This window comes from Martes martes (assembly GCF_963455335.1).
Source record: "Martes martes genome assembly, chromosome: 13".
Classification (NCBI taxonomy): Eukaryota; Metazoa; Chordata; class Mammalia; order Carnivora; family Mustelidae; genus Martes; species Martes martes.
Window position 1 is genome coordinate 28,651,909 of NC_137901.1, and position 14,642 is coordinate 28,666,550.

General features: G+C 47.0%; 1 protein-coding gene across 1 annotated transcript in view; it reads right to left on the minus strand.

Annotated features, from left to right (window-relative positions):
• Positions 1 to 12,735, minus strand: part of SETBP1 (SET binding protein 1) — a 339,735-nt gene extending 327,000 nt beyond the window's left edge. The window contains exon 1 of the mRNA XM_080821519.1: positions 12,079 to 12,735. Coding sequence (XP_080677645.1) covers positions 12,079 to 12,564 — 486 coding nt within the window. The 5' untranslated portion in view covers positions 12,565 to 12,735. The remainder of the gene's footprint in view (positions 1 to 12,078) is intronic.
• Between the last annotated feature and the right edge of the window lie 1,907 nt (positions 12,736 to 14,642).

Consider the following 14,642-nt stretch of genomic DNA (forward strand, 5'->3'; position numbering starts at 1 on the left):
CTGTTTTGTTACTGTTTTCTGTTGTTTCTTTTTCCCTCCCCCTGCCAAAGGATTAACGTGTAGGATCTTAAACAAGGGGGTCCCCTATTTACAGCTGACTGCGGCAGCTGCAACCCCTGACTCCCCGGCAGAATGGCAGGGAATCGAATCAAAAAGAAAAGCAAGTGGACAACCTTTCCTCCGGGAGCACGAAACACAATACCAGCCTTTCGCCAAACCCAGCAGACCCCGGCTCTGATTGGAGGTTGCCTCGGAACAAAGGGAAATTGGTATTTAAAAAAAAAATCTTCTGAAAGCCAACTCAGCAGATGGTTTTTTCCTGGGCTCCAGGAGAGGCGGGGGGAGGAGGGGTCGGGGAAGGATACCACCAGGATACAGATGACTGAGAAGTGACAAAGATGGGCAAAGAGGGCTGACCTCTCACCCCAGAATTTCACAAAGGGCAATTACACCATGTGGCGGGTATCTGGACTCGGCCGCTGACCGCGTCCAGCCCGCAGCTGCTGTTCATCACGGCCACGTCCGGGGGCTTTATTCAAAGCAGGGGAAGAAAGAGGCCAGGCACGGAGGGGATACTGGAGGAAGCCATGGAAAAAGTTTAATTAGAGACTATAGTTTGTTCGGAATCGACGACAGGGCAGTTCCACAGAAGAGCACCTCGAATTTCCACTGTACTTTTAACATTTCAGAAGCATTTGCTCGGCTGATCTTCAAAGCGATGTGGAAGGAAGAGAGACAGTACTAATCCCTTTTTTGAAAGATGAGAAAACAGGGATTCATCCATTAAAGGCCAAACAGGGTTTCGGACCCAGAACCCCTGCTATGGGGTAGCCACCCTCCTTTCGTTTCTCAGGCCAGAAAGTGCTCCCAGAGTCTGGTTTCGGAGGGGCTCTGTGTGCATCCCGCATTTTCGGTCTGAGCCGGGACACTTCCGAGCACAGTGTCCATGGCTTCTCGACTGGGTCGCGGTGAGCCTATTTTCCCACAGCCCCGGGCCGTGCTGCCGGCCATCACTTTCTACCGCACCTCACTGCCGGGGCGCCCTGCTGTGTCTTCAAGTGGGGAGACGGCTATGGGCAGTCGAGAAAGGGGCTGTGTGTGTCTGGGAAGATGCCACAATGCCCTGGTTCACACACAGCCTCGGCCAGGGGCGGGCAGCGGGAAGAAGCAGGTGGATGGCACAAGACTCAGTGATTTTCTCCTGGACGATGTCTCAGCAGACCAGCTAGATGACCACTTCCTACTGCTGCAGATCAGGAGACCTGAGGGTCCGATGAGGGTTTGAGGCTCCCCTCACCCCAGCTCCCCCCTGGTAATCACCTGTAAACTCTGGGCAAGCCATTTAAAAACCCTCCAAGACCCTTTCTCAATCTATAGAACACAGAAAAACAATAGCGATCCCAAGAACAGAACCATCCTAAGAGCAAACCAGAAAGAGGCAACAGTTTGGCAGATGCAAATGCTCTGTAAAGGTGCTGGGCAGGTGTGATGGTTGCTCCCGATTTTTCATACTCTGTGCTATCTACAACAGATATTTTGATAGTTTATTACACGGCCTTGGGTTTCTCCCTAAATGCCCTGAGATCGATTCTAATAAGGTCTTGCTATACCTCACACAGCACTTAGGCTGAACACACCATACAACTCTGTAGATTCGTGTAGAATATAGATGCCTCAGCTCTGCTACAGTATATCAGGATGAGCGCACAAAAAAAATGCAGCATGATGGAGGATTCCAGATATTTCTAAGGCACCAATGCAAAATACATAAGGCTAACGAGGGAGAAGGTGTTTTGATAGAGAAGAGTATCCTCCATAGAATTACCTTCACTGGCACAGAGCTAACATGAATGTCTTGAATATCCAGGCTGGGGAAATAAAATAAGTGAATATTGTATTAAAAGATATAATGCTTGTCCTCAGAGAGCTTACACAATAGCTGGGAAGAAAATGCTTTACTTTTGATAGTACACTTTCACAACCCTTTCTGTTAGATCCGAGAAGGCCGTTCACGGGTGGCGGAGAGTGGTCTAGAGTTATCCCACTGGAGAAACCATAGAAGAGGAATTCTAAGTGAGATGGCCATCTACATTTCAAAGTTGTCTTATTTCTGTGCCTTCTATAGGGTCCACAGACCCACATAAGACCACCTGACTACCATTTGATTCACATCTCTGTCTAGAACTCTGCACAAAGAGATGAGAAGAATAATGCAAATACCTGAATTTTGTTCCAAAAAATTCACTGAATGTAGGATGTGATGATTTAGACCAGCAAGAGTAGCATAAGGCAAAATTAAATTGGAGAGTTTCCCTGACCTTGAGTTCAGTGTATACCAACAATGAGGAAGCTGCCAAAAAGCTGGGACAGGGTCCCAGGGTCCTGCTAATAGAGGTAGTGTGCTTAGAGCAAAGGAGGTCACAATCACCTGCTATTCTGCAAGGGCAGACGACCTCCTGATCCTAAATTCTGTTCTGTGAGGGCCCACCTCCCCATCGATGCCTTTTAGGAGAAACAATGACAAACCAGCATTCCCAGTATAGGAACCAAGGTGGTTTGGCACCAGGAAACCATGGACTCCAAGGAATAGTTTGAGGAACTGGAAGTAGTTGAGATTTAAAAGGATGACTTTAGTGCAACATAAGAAAGAGCTCTCCTAAACCCAGGACTGCCTCAAGAGATACCAAGTCTCTTCCCTGAGGGCCATAGAGCAACTTCCAAATAACAGTCCGTGAGGGATTTCAGAAGGTATCTTTTGTTTGTTTAGGAGAGAGGCTGAATGGAAATATTCAGAGGCTCTTCTGACTCTCAGTGAATTCTGTGATTCTGGAAGGGTGACCCAACCATGGAGCCCTTCTTTTCTTCTGACCTACAACTTCTGTGCTCAGCCTTCCCCAGCTCCCGGAGCTGGTGCCAAATTCCAACCCATATCCTCCTCAATGGATTCAACCCCGAATCTCAGACCCTTGCTGGATCTCCCAGTCTTGGTTTCCTTCATGGCTCACCAGCATTCAAATGCCAGCATGGTGTTATCCACCGAATGGCAGCCATCCAGCAGGAAGACAGGGAAGTTCAGAACCTACGGTACAAGGAAGGGCCACACACCCACACACTTGGTTTTCCTCCCCTCGCTCACTGAAAAGGACAAGGAGGGAAACATGGAAATTCCCATTATATGTTAAAAATAGATTCCCTTTAGCTACATCCGTGATCCCCATGAGAAGCCACTCCCTTCGGGTGGTTCTCTGGGGGTCTAGTCTGTCAGGGAAAATGCTGCAAACCTGAGCTGAGCTCCCACTCACAGCACTACGCCAATGACCCGACTGGCTCAGCACAAAAAGCCGTCCTCACTCCCGGGCATGTCTGTATTTGCAAATGAAGACCTCTTATTGATCAGGTGTGGTGGTGCCCCTTGAGGGACAGAGCTGCTGTCTGTCTGTCTGTCTCCCAGGATTCTCACCCCCTTCCCTACTTCTTACTCCCCACTGTGAGGCTAGCTAGAAACATGTGGGAGGCAAAGGAGATGGTCTGGGGGAAAACACAATAAACAAGGTCTACAAAATACACTGAAGCAACCTGCATTTGATACTAATGATGGTTATCAAACGGCCTCCCAGGCCAGGTAGCAAGATGGGAACTGCCTGGACTTTTCAGAGCAAATAAAGGCTTCCATTGTTTCCCCTGGTGAGGTCATAGGCTGGTGGGGAGGTGAGGGAAGTCGGCCCGGGAGGGAGGGGTAAGCAGGAAGAAAAAAACAAACCTGGGACTTCAGAGAGAAAAGCACGCTTCAGGTATACCGGGAGGCCCCTGGCCTTCGGAGGGCAAGTTCGCTGTAATACGATGGAAAGCTGGCAGAAGCCCGAGGACGTCTGTGGCCTGAACCTGCCCAGGACGCAGAGCTCCGGCTGCCGTGTTCTGACACGCTCTGACGGTGGCCTCCGCTCGCACGCAGGGCTCCGGGCTTCACCCGCCGGGGCCTCTAATTCAGACTCGGGCACATGCTGGGTACGACTGGGGGTCCACGCGGGTGTGTGCATGCTGTGTCTGTCTGTGCGCCTCCCGGGCACCGGGCTCCACTGCACTCCTGCCCTCCCGGCTGGCAGCCTCGCCCTCTGGCCACTGGGTCCTCTCCGGGGGTGCAGGGCAGAAGGGGGTCCCCCAGAGCCTCAATGGCCACCTTCCAAATTAGGTCACCCCGAAGACCATCCCCGTTGAAGCCCCTTCCTCAAAGCAGTGTGGCCATGCGCAAATGATCAATCACACTGAATGTTTAGTTTATTGTGCATAAAGAAACTCCCCCCTCCCAGCCCCGACAACATGAGACTTCACTGGCTCACTGTTTGTTTTCTATACATAATGCAGTCAGGAGCCTGAAGCAAGGCCTTGGGCCCAGGCTCTGAGAACCTTCCCGGCACATCCCTGGGCTCTCGGCCCTATGCCCTTGCCCAGACCCAGTGACTTCCTGACCAAAGCCACTCGTGTCTCACACACAAGGCAGGCAGGCAGGGGACATCCTGGGATGGCCTAGGACGTCCCACATGCAGTGCTTTGAAGGCAGGACGTTTGAACTTAAAGTTGCAGGAATCAGAAGAATCAAAGGATGGGGTAGAGCAGACCCAAAAGGGATTGCTTCTCTCGCCTTTTATTGCAAATTAAAAAAAAAAAAAAAAAGGGCAATGTAACTGAAGATCAACCGGAAATACAGCTCTGAGAGAACTTTCTGAGGATGTGAAATCGCAGTGACGGAGAAGGGGGAAACTCTGCAAATGCTGGAAAAGCAGGCAGGGGAGAAGGCAGCGCCCACTGAACCCCACTTGGTTGTTCTTAGGACACGGCTTTAACACTTTCATTTTGAGTCAAGCTTTGAGCTCAGCAGCAATCCTGGTTCAGCAGATAAATGACCACGGAGATGAAAGACCTTTGAACCATCTCTAAATAAATCCCCATAGCAATCCCCACCACGACCAAAACAAAACAAACAAAAAAACACCAACCAACCCACTGGTGATCTGCTCTATCAGTCTGAAGCTTGTGGAGGGATCAGAAGCGAGACAGTGGCACGGCCGGCCAGCAAGCACAATTCAACACAGCCTGTGGCCCTATGAAAGCAGAATCAGCCTAGAGAAACGGGGCTTCTGAGACAACCCCCCCCCCCCAGGAGCCCAGAACCACTGTAGGTCACTGAGGAAGGTCCTGTGGCCCCAATGAGGTAGACATTAGTCCAGGTAAGGCATACTGAGTGAGAGGCTGTGCTAAGCGCCCACAGGCCCTTCCATCCCCACAAGACACCAACGAGGAGGGGTGCTGCTATTATCCCTGATTTCCACATCATCGGGATCTAGTTTCAAGAGGTTAAGTAATTCACCTCAGGTCAGACAGAGCCTGGTTCTCCTCCTCCAAAGACAGACAGAACCCGGTCCATGATACAGGGGATCTAACCTCCAATCTACTCTTGGGGCAGGAACTCTTGCTAACAGATCCCTTATTCCTTACTTCAGGGAGTGAATGGCTCTTCATCAGAACAGAACACACTTTCCCTGCTGAAGACTGCCAGGTTCTCTGCAATAGCATGGCGTTCACTGAAGAATGTTCCTTGGGGATGTCCCAAGTGAGACTGACTTACCAAGGGAATGTCACAACCAAGAGGGAAAGAGCCAGCATGGTGCTTTAAACCCCCAGAGAATCCCAAATACAGAGGAGCAAAAAAGAATAAATACTAAAAGGGAAGGAAGAACCAAAGTTTCCCAGAATATAGTCATGGAACACAAGTTTGGTAAATCTCACCACTTTCTAAACTCAACTCCGACACTTGCTCCCACGATCGTGGGCCTTGTGACACTGGGCAGAAAGGAAATAATCTGATGATGGAACAGCGGGTCCAAAGAGAGGTCAAATTTTTTGTTTATAGTAACTAGTTTTGTTAAAGAGAAAGACCTGCCCCATCTGGCAGAATGGCTCTTAAAGTTCCAGTTTTTAAACAGAAATAAGACTGTAGAGGTCAGAAACTGGTTTAGGTTTATTCTTTACTCCCCCCCCCCCTTTTTTTAACATGGAGAAACTGAGACTTGGGAAGGTGAATCAATCTTGCCGAAATTGTTAGTGACAGAGACAGAGTTAGTGTCCAGGGCTCCTGCTCCCAAGTCCAATGTTCCGTCCCCTACATGTTCGGCTCCAGATGTCAAATGCCACCTGTGGCCTCTTAGAGACAAATACTTGGAGGAGAGGATCATTCACCACCCCTCATGCAGCTTTTAGCTATAAAATAACTGAGAGACACCTATCAGGAAAGAAAATTTTCAGGCACACTGATGAATAAATAGGAATGTGCTCCTTAAAAAAACTATAGAGAGAAAACATAAAATTAAACAAGAAGGGAAATTCAGCCTCTTGTGAAGAAAAGCTGGCAAGCCCTGCTCTCCTATCAGGTTGAGGGTCCTGTGGGGGGAAGAAGCTCATAGCCCCAGAATTTGAAAAGACCACCTTCTCACCCCCAGAAGAAGGGAGGGCAAGCCCACAGTCAAGTGATGTACACAGGAGGGAACAGAGAGGCTGATGGGCAAAACGATGGCAAGGGAAGGACACCTGAGTCACAAAGAGGGTGGAAGGCTCTCTGCTGGATGCCCAGGGCCACCGCCAGAGTGGAGGAGATGATGGGCATGGCGGTCAGGCATCAGGCATTCTGAGCTACCTTCTTCCGCCTCCCCACACCCACTTCCAACTATCTAATACACCAAACTGCCATCACCACAGAGGCTGGAGAGAGCGATGTGCCTCTCCGCACCCTATGGAAAAAATGGAGAACCCTCACAACATTAGTGTTACCTAAAGGCTCCGCTTTAAGTTTCTCTGCCCTGAATCACTATCATTATGTTCCCTGAGCCCCCAACCCTTCCCTTGCCCCAGTTCAAAGTCCACTGAGCATTCCCATCACTTACCAACTTGAGTGCAAACCCAGTTACTTATTTGACGTTCATCACTCCCCGTGATCTGATGCCAACCTCGCTTCCCATCTACATCCAAACTTTGTGTTTGGTACAAAAAAAATACTATTTAAAGAATGAGTAAATGAATGCCCAACTTACTGAACTTCCTAAGAGAGTGTCAGAAGTGCTCAGAGCAGAATGTTAGCGTCTTTCCACAGACATATGAAGATGGTGCAGGGGGGATTGCCAAGAACAAATCCCGAGCATGTTTCTAGGACCACAGCAGGTCACTGGTGGATATAAGGTTAAAGTCCTTGCTTTTGGAGGAAATAGGTTCTCCTGATGAAGCTGGGAAAAGGGAAAACTAAATCCAAAGAAATGAAACAGAAGTTGTATTTTGGTCAAAAGCAGAACAAAGGAAAAACAAACAAACAAACAAAAGACTTTAACTCATGAGGCTTTGAATTTTTCTCTCCAACATCCTGGAACACTTGGAATTAAGGACGATATACCGGATGATGATTCTGTCACCCTAACTAATACGGAAGGTGTGCAAGAAATGTCCCAGTGCTTAGATCGCTACCTTCCAGCGGTCTTTTAGAGTGTGGTCACTTTGGGACTGGAATACAGCCTTAGCTTTGGGGTACAGAAGAACCGGCTTCAAAGACCAACCCTGCCCATTTGGGTTCCTGCTTTTTTGAAGCAAATGAGCCTCAACTTCCGCATCTGTTAAGTGGGTAATATCTGCCTGGCAGGACTGTTGGAAGGACGAACAGTGAAGGTGAATCCATATAAAATAGCTAGCAGAGGGCCTGCCACACAGCTCCACAGATCCGAACTGTTTATTACAATGAGTGCTCTGTCAATTACACATTTTTCCTAAAATCTTCCACTGAGTTGTATCATGTGGAAATTAGCATCTCTATTTGACAGATAAAGACACTGGGGCTTCAATAAGGTTATACTCCAGATGCAAAGCCACCAAGCCAGTTGGTGCAGATAACCACCCGCATCTCCCAGCCTGGGTCACTGAAGGGAGTCCCCTCTCCTCATGCTACGGGTGTCCCTGACTCCTATGGGAAGTCCTCAGGAAAGAGGAGAGCTGCTAACTCTGTCTAGCTGAGAGCCTTTCCAAAACCTGTCACTGTTGGAACATTCTATGCTCACGTGCTGTACTTGAACTTGCTTCTAGAGATTCCGGCTTGTGTTTTCTATTGTTTTGACTGAGTGACCTAGAAGGGAACTACATGAAGCTTATGTTACTTCAGCACTTGCCTGGCTAAGTCTAACATTGCAACAATGTTGGTATTGTGGTAAGGAGGGAGTTGCCTTTACTGAGTCCATCTGCAATGCAGGTCCATCCAAAGGACAATTCTGAGGCTCTGGAATATGTTCTGAATGCTCTTCTTGGCCTCCACTTCTCACCAAATGTGGCTCTTACACCTCCCGTAAATTCATTCATCATAAACCCACCTCTATATAGCATTTCAGTGGCCATCCTAATTTCACATGGAAGAGAGGGGACGTAGCCCCTGGTTAGAAAGAGTCCATCCATCCTTGAGCCAGTGAAGGGGTATCCTCATGGGTCCCCTCCTACCATCCTACCACTCAAGGGGCCATGTTGCCTGGACATCTATAGTGGCTCTCTCCGATCTGGAGGATTGGTGTCAAGTTTGAAACTTGGAATAAAGCTCTAGAGGATGCCACACATAGACACCTTCACCCCAAAGTAGCAGAACATGCAGAAATACACTTAGCCGAGTAAAACACTAGCTGTGATATGTAAGGAAAACTATCATTATCCTAAAGAGTGTGCTTTTTACAAAAACCAATGAAAAAGAAAATCATTTGGGATCCAGTATGAGCTGTCTTTGCCTAAGGCTGTCAAACAATGAGCTGAACAAAATTAATTGGTCTGGAAAAAAAAAAGCACATAATGATGTAACACCCAATTTCCCCCCAGCCTCCAAGTTTGGAGGAAGAATCATGAGAAACAAAGCCAAACAAAATCCTTGTTATCCTGAAACTCTATGTCCTGTCCCTAAATCAAGGGTCAACATTTTTTTTTTCCTTTTTGGTACAGGCCAGATAGAACATAGTTTAAGCTTTGTGGGACATCCAGTCTCTGTCACAACCACTCCACTCTGCTGTCTGAGCGCAAAAGCAGTCACAGACAAAATGTAAACAAATGGATGTGGCTCCAGTCCAACAAAACTGTATTTACGGACACTGAAATTTAAATTTCATATAATTTTCACATGTTACAAAATATTATTCTTTGTTTGATATTTTTCCAACCATTCTTTGCCTGTGGGCTGTATAAAAACAGGCCAGGAGCTAGATTTGGCCCACAGACTAGCTTGCCGACCCCTGCTCTAAGTCAGCACATATTTTCAGGTGATTCCCAAGCGGGCATCTCTACCAACTCAAGGATCAGCTCAACAGAGCCTCCCTCCTTGCTCCCAACATAGGACCTGAGTCCCAGGGGCCACTCTATCCACACTTCTTCAATGAGTGGCTTGCCTCATTAAAAAAAGTGGGGCGGGGCACCTGGCTGGCTCAGTCAAGTAGAGCATAAGACTCTTAATCTCAGAGTGATGAGTTCAAGGCCCACGTTGCAGGTAGAGTACTTAAAAAAAAAAAAAAAAAAAAATCCAGAAGACTAGATTGTAGAGTCAGACCACTCATCTGCTGCTTACCAAATGCTATCCTCATCCTTGCCCCTATCCCAAGGTACTGATCACATATTTTACATTCATAGAAATAAGTAAATTCTCCAAGTTCACGGCACTGAGACAGTAAGCGAGGTTTCTACTTCTCCACCTCAAGTTTGGCTTTTGCTAACTCCCCCTTTTCAAACCAATAGGAATTCCGCAGAGTAATAAAGTTAACACTCTGATCCAATAGGGATCAAAGAATATTTCTACCATCTATCAAGTGATTAAACCTCAGTACTGATAACTTCATGCATTCATTTCTGGAAAGTAACAGCTCCGGGCATAAAGGTAGGAATGATGGAGAAGTACAGTGTGAAGCAAGCTCTTAGGAATTTAAAATTTGTGTAGATCCTCCCATCACAGTGTCAGCATAACGCAGCATCGTGAGCTGAATTTCAGTCCTTCCCCTTCCTTTCTGTCCTTTCCAATTTCTAAGACTTAGAAACACTTACTTGGTAAGTCACCCATTCAAAGAAGTGATTTCACCTCTTTCCAATAAAGTACACAAAGGGCATCCAGCTTTTTGGGTGAGGATGACAAGCTTGAGAATTTCAGATATTGTACATTGTAGCTTTGAAATCATCCCCATGTCATAAAATCCAGAGTTTTATTCTGGGGCATTCCAACAGGCAGAAGGTTACCTTTGGGAACAGTCCTGTGGCTGTATGTAAAGTCATACCTGATCGGGACAAGGGAGCTCTTTCCAGGGTAATGAATTTGAATTTGCACACCCCAAACTGTGGGCTGTTGCTCAAGTCCTGGCAGTGAGGGGGATGGAGGGAAAACAGTTACCACAGTTTTCAAGACCACCCACCCACCCACCCACCCACACACAAATCCAACAATACACAAAGAACTGGCCATCTCAGTGGCCAGAGACAAAGATACTCATTTTCAAAGCTGAAGAGACCAAACTCCAAAGCAAAGCCTCACGTTCTAAGTGGAGCCTAATTTGAACGGTTGCATTTTCTTGCAGGAATTTCTGAAGTTTCCACAAGCATCTAGATAATCTTTGGTTTTATGACAGAGACCCCAGAAATCACCGCAACTAGTCATGAGGACAGGCGAGGGAAAACCCTCCCTCTATGCCCTGTAAAAACAAGCTAGCTTCTAAAAATTATTACATGTTTCAAATGTTAAAATAAGATGACCAATTGTCCTGGCTTGCCCAAGACTGAGGGGGCTCCTGTATGTAAGACTTTGGGTTTTAAAACTGGGATAGTCTGAACAAACTGGAAGGTACTGGTCACCCTAGGAAATCTCTTCTCGTCCAAGTCTTTGGATTTTAAATGCAACACATCAGTCAAAACACTTAGCATGAGGAAGGACACAAGCCCCACACCAAAGAAAGAACAAGATTCCTAGCGGTTCTATTGAGAGCAACTATTGAGAAGCTCAAAAACCACTAGTAACAGAAACGTTACAGATTATCTGAGTCAGAAAGGAGAGAGGGTCATTCATATGTGCTATTTTTAGCTAATCCATCATGTCTAGAGCCCAAATAAATAAGATGTGGGGGAAAGTTACAAAGATGCTGATGAACTCATACCACCCTAAACCCAAAACCTCTGAAAACAGTGCTCCTTTCAGAGGCATTCATGAGCCCCGGCAAGTTTTGGGGACAAACACTTCCCAGACTAGGGCCATCCCCTGCTATCACAGCAGGGTGCCATACCACTGCGAAGAAGGGAAGTCAATGTAACACCCTGTGATATAAATACAATGAAACCTGGACCCATTCATTCCCAACCAAATGACACCAGCAATCATCTAGAGAGCTGCTTGCCACCTGTTTGAGTTTCAGGAGGAAAGTGACAGCCAACCAAGGTCATTCAACACCCAATCTTTAAAAATCTACATGTGCTAAACAAAGATTCGGGTCAGTCCCCTGCCCCTTTTTCTTTCTCCAGCTTGAGCTCCTAGGGCTCACCAGTGGTTTTCAGAGCAATGATCTCTGAGCCGTCTAGTCGCCTAAATCACTATGAATATGGCTTCCTCAGTCCAGCGAGTGACTTGCCTGTTTTAGAAAGATGTACAGCAGTAACTGAAACCAAAAGGAGGTTATATAGGTCCGTGACTCTTGTGACTGACCAAAAACTTTCAACATCTCACTGTTAACTATATGAAAAGATGCAAATATTTTGTCACAGCTTAGCCAGGTCTGACCCAGTCACTTGGCAGCTACACAGTAAATAGGAATGCTCCAGAATTATCATTCCAGTAGCTATTGATTTTCATATGGGTAGAAGATAATAATAAATTAGAAACTACACCAAGATATCAGAGGCATTTCTCCTGGAGGGCATTGAGTATTCCATCAAAGAAACTGATAATTCCAAAATAAGTAAGAAGCACACAGACCTTTAACAGTTGGAGGGAGAATGGCAAAAATGAATAAACAAACAAACAAAAAAAAGCTACAAAACAGCGCTCCCTACCTTCTTTTTGGAGTGGCTTCTTTCCTCCTCCTTTGTGGCTTTGCTATTTTTCCCAGCACGGGACACCTTCTGGTCACCAGATTGCTTAATGGTGATCTTGATCTCAGGTGGGCATATATAGTTCTCCAGATTCTTTGGGGGTTTCTTAGCCCGCTTGGTGGTCTGAATCTTCAGCTTCAGACTGCCCTCTGTGAAGTTTGCCTCCTTGATAGAAAATTCCTGTTCTTCCAGGCCATCTCCTGCAACCCATTTCTCGCTGTCTGCATTTGAGTTGGAATCCACATCCCGCCCCGAGCCCAGTTCATCCTCTTCCTCTGGCTCCATGCGTTCTCCGCCCACTGGGATCCCCTTCCCAGTTCCTGGAGCAGAGAGCAAAGGTTCTCCTGCACAGCCAGGGGCAGTTGGGGGCTTGGCTGAGGAGACAGGTAGGAATTCCGACTCGTCCCCCCTTTGCCGGGAGCTGCTTAAGATTTCCCTGGACTCCATGACAATCCTACAGTCTTCAGGAGTTCTCAGAAGGTGGGAGGGAAGAGAGGAAAGGGGAAAGGTCAGAAGAGAGGACACCCAAAATCCCAAGGACAAAGTGGTCCAGCTGCTGGGTTCAGAGTCCCAGGGATGGAGACACGGCCACGTGTTCAGAAGAGGTCAGATCTGCAACTGAGAAGCAGAGAGATAATTAGTCATGGCAGGAAGGAAAATGACCTCAAAAGGAACTCAATCTAAGTTCCAGAAGCCCCTTCCCTCTAATCTATGGCCATCAGAAAAAAAAAAAATGCATATCCCCAAATTGCATTCTATTGGCAGTGAGGGAGGCGGACACACACACACACACACACACAGCCCTTCATTGAATTGTTAATTTTTATGGCTGTGGGCCCAAGAATAAAGATAAGAGAAGCCAGACCTCCAGTCCAATAACAAGCTAGAAGTTTTTTATACTAAAGCCACAGCAAGCTGAGTCACCATCAAAACCAACCATGACAAAAGGGAAGTCTGAAGGGTTGAAGCAGGTCTGTGGGACCGGGGCTGGGCTGACTTCTTGCACCACTTCCCTCTCACACGTGAAGACCAGTTTGCAAACTGAACACCACCCCCCCCCACCTGCCCCGCCCCTGAGATGCCGGGGCGAAGCCCTCCAACATCTTAGAGGAAGCACACTTAGCTAACCTCCTGACCATTCTTTCTTTATCATTTTTCATGCTAAATTATTTCAATTACACAAAATTATCTTTATTTCTTAAAACAAACGCAGAGCTTAGACGCAGGCTTGAAAGAGGAAAACAGAGAGAGTTCAGTGGAGAATCAGTTCGAATGCTGTGATTAATGCAAAACAATCACTAAAAATGTTTCTGTCCACACAAAAGATATTTAATCATGATCAATTATTTAGATAAAAATAGCCATTCAAGACAGTTTTAATTCCCTTTCTGGTCCTTAAATGAAGTAGCATTCTGTCTTCGTGGCAACAAAAAAGAGAAAAAAGAGAGAGAGGGAGGGAGCATTTCACAGGCCTTTGGAAATGTCAGGAATGGTTCTCCCCACCTCTCCACCTCTCCACCCCGGGAGCTTTGATTCTGCCTTCCTTCCAGAGGAAACTAGAAACATCAGTCGGGTCAGACCATCACAGGACCAGCTAAACTATCCCTCACCCTTACTCACCACATGTCCCATTAGTCCCAATTTCAGACTCATCATCTACAAAGCCCCAAAGGAAGCTCCATGCTCATCCTCAAGAGAAAACTGAGAGCCCTGGTGCCACACAAAACTTCAATACTCTGTCTCCTCCCACCCCTAGGCTGTAGGTGAGATCACACTCGAGCCTTCTTAAGTGGCTCAAAACGCTGAGGTTTCCCAGCAGAAGACATTACCACCACACACCTTCGGTTTCTACCTTGGAGCCCAGCAACGTATAAAGTATTAACCAACACCTGTGCTGGCCAGAAAATGCCCAACAATTGCAAAGGTGCACTCAGAACAGCGGAAAACAGAGCCTGGAGACTGGGCATGTATTTTCTCCCTCTGGAATCAGGACACGTTCAGCTGACATCCTGTGAGGAAGCTAGCCAGCAAGGCAGCCAGGGTTTCAATGGTGAACCTGCTCCCCAGAGGAACCCAGGTGTGTATTCGGCTCCTGGAAACTGCTCGGCCCTGCAGAAAGACACATTTACAACTGCTTCCTCTTAGGGGAAAACCCAGTGAACGCAGCATTTCTAGAAGAGAAGAGGCTGACAGAGTGGGAGTAAGAGCATCTTCCCTGAATCTGCCACACAAAGACCGAACAGCCACCTGTGCCCCAGGCTATAAAAGGGACCAAGTCCCCACTTAGGGACAGGGGAGGGCAGTGAGACCCAATGACCACTGAAGATTCTCTTACTTATAAGATTATTTGTCTCATCTAGACTGGTCTGCCTACCACCCCAAAACTTTATATAATTTTTCAAAAGTCGGATTCAAGTCAACATTCATTTTGGCATCGAGCACCATACTAGCTGTTGGAGGAGACATCCAGATGACTTAGAATGTGTTCCTATTTGTCAAGAGGCAATTGTTCAGCAGATCTTTCT